At 31.0% G+C, this 4,298-nt stretch overlaps 1 protein-coding gene across 1 annotated transcript; it reads left to right on the plus strand.

Annotated features, from left to right (window-relative positions):
• The first annotated feature begins 2,289 nt into the window (after nt 1–2,289).
• LOC127101487 (protein EXORDIUM-like 3) lies at nt 2,290–3,709 on the plus strand. The gene has a single exon (XM_051038913.1). The coding sequence runs from the start codon at nt 2,448–2,450 to the stop codon at nt 3,495–3,497; it is 1,050 nt and encodes a 349-aa protein (XP_050894870.1). The 5' UTR covers nt 2,290–2,447; the 3' UTR covers nt 3,498–3,709.
• The last annotated feature ends 589 nt before the right edge of the window (nt 3,710–4,298 follow it).

Consider the following 4,298-nt stretch of genomic DNA (forward strand, 5'->3'; position numbering starts at 1 on the left):
CAAGTTTGTTTCTAACCATTTATCTTTATCTTTCTGTTTTACTTTTACTTATCTTTCCACATTAGTTTAATACCTCAATTTTTTTTATCCCCATATACTTAACAATTAGTTTAATAACTCACAATTTTTTCTCCATACACAATATGTAAATAAGTTAAAGAACCAATGAAATGGCAAAGTTCTTTCCTTACATAATCGTTTTGTTTAAAGAAAAAAAATTACACTTAAAAAACATTAATCCAATTTTTAGTTAATTTTTAAGTTCCACTTCGTACTATAAATTTTAGAGTTGTTTAATAGTCCTATCACCTACCATATCTTACAATGAGACAACAATACATAAACTAATTATCTGCTACCTCCCTCTCTTGCTTCTTTAGTAAAATCTCACTTGTTAGTTGAATTCAATAAATAAATTTTAACAGCAGAAAATAAAGTGATGAGAAAGTATCAAATTTCATGACAATATGCTATACATATATTATTATTATTTTTTATTACCAACCCATTTATTAAAATTTGAATATTAAATAGATAGATATTTTGGTGAGTTCACCAATTAAAATCAAATGTACCTACCTCAATGTGTGTGTCTTTATAGGGTAAGAATTTCTTTAAGTTGAATGAACCTAAGATATTCAAATGAAAAGAAAGAAAACTAAAGTCTAATGTTGAGTTGCTGCCTTTCCCTATCTCTAGCTAGTAAAATCTTCATCATAAACTTCGGAGTTCACATCCAAAGTACTAGCACAAACTTATAGAACTGTTAAGAAAATCGCCTCTTTAAATTAAACCCAAATGAAATTAAAATAGTCAAAATGCTATATTTAATTAGTGGATCAAAAATATATTTAAATTAATAATAAATAAACTGAATCAAAACTAAAAACTGAAAATGAAAAATAAAAAAAAAATTATTAAGTTTTAAAAAAAAAAGTGTAACATTCAATTTTTAATTAAATGATTCGGCTTGATAAAAATTATTATTTTCTTTATTTTTTTTTACTATAAGGCGCTTTTATAAAAAGAATATATTATATTATAAGTTTTTTTTACAAAACCAATTAATAAATCAATAATTTATTACTAATGTATTTTTTTTATTATACTCTTCAATAAATTTATTTAACAATATTTTGTAAATTTTTTTCATAATTTTTATTTTTATATAACAATGATTATATTTTTTAATAAGTATAAAAAATTAAAATAATTTATAGTAAAAATGAGATAGTATTTTCTAACACTGATATTGAATTATCAAAGCAATAATTTTGGTTCATTTCAATTATAAATAAATTAAAATGATTCAGTTAAATTTGTATTTGGGTGATCTTTTATTATAGTTCAACTTAATTCAATTTGGGTGTACCCACAAAATTTAATGTTTTTAAGAAATAGATGGTCAAGATAATACTTAGGATAAGGGAAAATAGGCTTTGATGAACAAAAAGGAAAATAAAGTGTTAGAAAAAAGAGGAAAGGAGAAAGGACATGGTAGAGTTATCGAAGGGAGGCATATAGATCTTCCAACAACGCAACACCCAATAGGTTGTTTTGTTCGGACCACATAACAATGCGGTCCCCTCTTTTTCTTTTCTTTCTTAAATTTCAAACTATAGTAACAAGAAAAAAACACAGATATAATTCTAAAACCCGAATATGCCCCTGTCCTTTATTTTTTTTTCCCGCGCTAGGTAATAGAAAAATCCCAAATCATATGACGACAACCACCATCATCAATGTAAATGATACCCTCCCTTCCTTGGGCCCCACACCATCCTTCACTTTAAGAATCTAACTGTCCTCCATTACCCGCAAATCAATGTCTCCAAATTTTAACATTTTTTCATTTTCTATTTCTTTTTCACTCTCCGGTAATTTAGCCAACACGCATCATTCAAATGTAGCCAAAAGTACATTATCAAATATACTAAAACTTAGAATAATTCAAATGATATCTATCTAAGAACATCAAATACATTAAATTAAATTGATATGTATTTAAGAACATTAGAAATAAAAATAAAAGTTTTAATTTATTGAATTTAGTTAACAGATGTGTAAGAATATCATATATATATATATAGTTAACTTGATATGTATGTAAGGACATCATGAACAAAAAATACTATAAGTTTTAATATGCCATATTTCAATTATTTATTTTTAAAATTTTTAAATTTCAAATACTAATTTATTTAATAAAAATAAAAAATAAAAATATTTAGTTCCTTAAACCATGCGGGTTATTAAACCAAGATTGTTTCACACTAGAGTATTAATTTAAGTTTAATTCTCCCAAAAATATAATAAAAAATAAAAACCTTTTGCTTTCGGTGTATAAAAAAAAGCCTCACACTCTTGAAAGATCACGTTTTGTACTTTAGGAGGTCTCACCTCAGCTACTACTCTTTCACTCTCAAACTCAAATAAGTGGAAAAAAAATGTTGAAAACCTTCCCCATCAAATCACCACCGTTCACGGTGGTTCTTTCTGTCTCTCTCGTCCTTCTCTCATTCCTTCTCACGGCGGTTCCAGTTTCCAGCTACCGTCCGTGGCCGCAAAACCCCGAAAAAAACACAACAGACTACGCCTTCGGAACCTCCAAGAAATACGAAGGCTCATCGGAGTTTGTTAAACTACGCTACCACATGGGCCCTGTCTTAACCAACATCATAACCGTCCATACAATCTGGTACGGCACATGGAAACGCAACCAGAAAAAAATAATCCGCGAGTTCATAAACTCAATCTCCGCCAAAAACTCACCTCACCCCTCGGTTTCCGGTTGGTGGAAAACCGTTATGCTTTACACGGACCAAACCGGGTCCAACATCTCAAACACGGTTCAGTTAGGCCAAGAAAAAAACGACCGGTTTTACTCCCACGGGAAATCCTTAACAAGATTATCTATACAATCAGTAATCAAAAGCGCTATCACCGCCAAAACAAAACCGTTACCGATAAACTCACGAAGCGGTCTTTATCTACTTCTCACCGCAGATGACGTGTACGTTCAGGATTTCTGCACGTCAGCATGTGGTTTTCATTATTTCACTTTCCCTTCACTTGTTGGTTATACTTTACCTTACGCTTGGGTTGGGAATAGTGAGAGATTCTGTGCGGGACAGTGTGCTTATCCCTTCGCTGTTCCGCAGTTTATACCTAACGTGAAACCGTTTAAATCACCGAACGGCGACGTTGGAGTTGACGGAATGATAAGTGTTATTGGACATGAGATTGCTGAGCTGGCAAGTAATCCGTTAGCAAATGCTTGGTATGCTGGTGGGGATCCGAGTTTTCCGGTGGAAATAGCGGATTTGTGTGAGGGTATTTATGGAACTGGAGGTGGTGGATCTTATACAGGGCAGGTTTTGGACGGTCATGATGGTGCCACGTATAATATGAATGGGATTAGGAGAAAGTTTTTGGTTCAGTGGCTTTGGAGTCATGTTTTGAATTATTGTACTGGTCCTAATGCTCTTGATCACTGATTTTCTTCATCAGTGTATGTAGAAGAATGAGATATTTTCATTTTTATTGTTATTCTTGTGTTTTGTGTTTTGGGCTTGTTCGGTGGGTTTGTGATTTTGTGGTGGTAATGCTGGGGTTTTTTTGGTAATTCTGTTACGGTGGTTAAGTTTGCTCATGATGCAAATAATGTAATTTTGGTTGAATATGATATATGATATAATTATAAAGCTCAGACATTTGTAGTTACTGTATGGTAATGGAGTTTTCACCTGTATAAATGTAATGTTTTGATTGGAGACTTACTCTTAAAAATTTGGTTCCCAATGCTTCTATTTGCTGCAGAAATGATGAATCTATTAACCCATGGTTCTGTGGATCTGCCTTTGTCATTTGAAATGTGTTTCCAAATGGGAAAGGATTCCCTCCGGTTTGAAATTGACTGGAGGGAGAACAGTGTTATCCACGCCCTTCAAATTTCATACTTCTATATATAAATATATTTTATAGTATATGTTTGCCTTTTTATCATGGGGTGATGGCCTGTAATTTGAAATAGGAGGTTGGGGTTGTTGTTTTTATATAGTAATTGAATGAATTATGAATTATGTGAGTGTTTAAATATTCATAGTTGTGGTCTTCGGATATTTTATTTATAAATAACTAATTTTTAAATTTATATATTAAAATAATTACATTTTTAATTTATTTATCAAATTAATTATATTTTTGACATAGGATAAGAGGAATAAAGATTGATGTTTAAACGCCATTAGTGATGGCGATCGGATGAACATCATATCTCTGCAAATGGTGCATGCTCT

Source organism: Lathyrus oleraceus, chromosome 7 (assembly GCF_024323335.1).
Source record: "Lathyrus oleraceus cultivar Zhongwan6 chromosome 7, CAAS_Psat_ZW6_1.0, whole genome shotgun sequence".
NCBI lineage: Eukaryota > Viridiplantae > Streptophyta > Magnoliopsida > Fabales > Fabaceae > Lathyrus > Lathyrus oleraceus.

Coding starts and splice junctions, on each gene's coding strand:
- LOC127101487 (XM_051038913.1), top strand. CDS start 2,448: ATGTTGAAAACCTTCCCCATCAAATCACCACCGTTCACGGTGGTTCTT.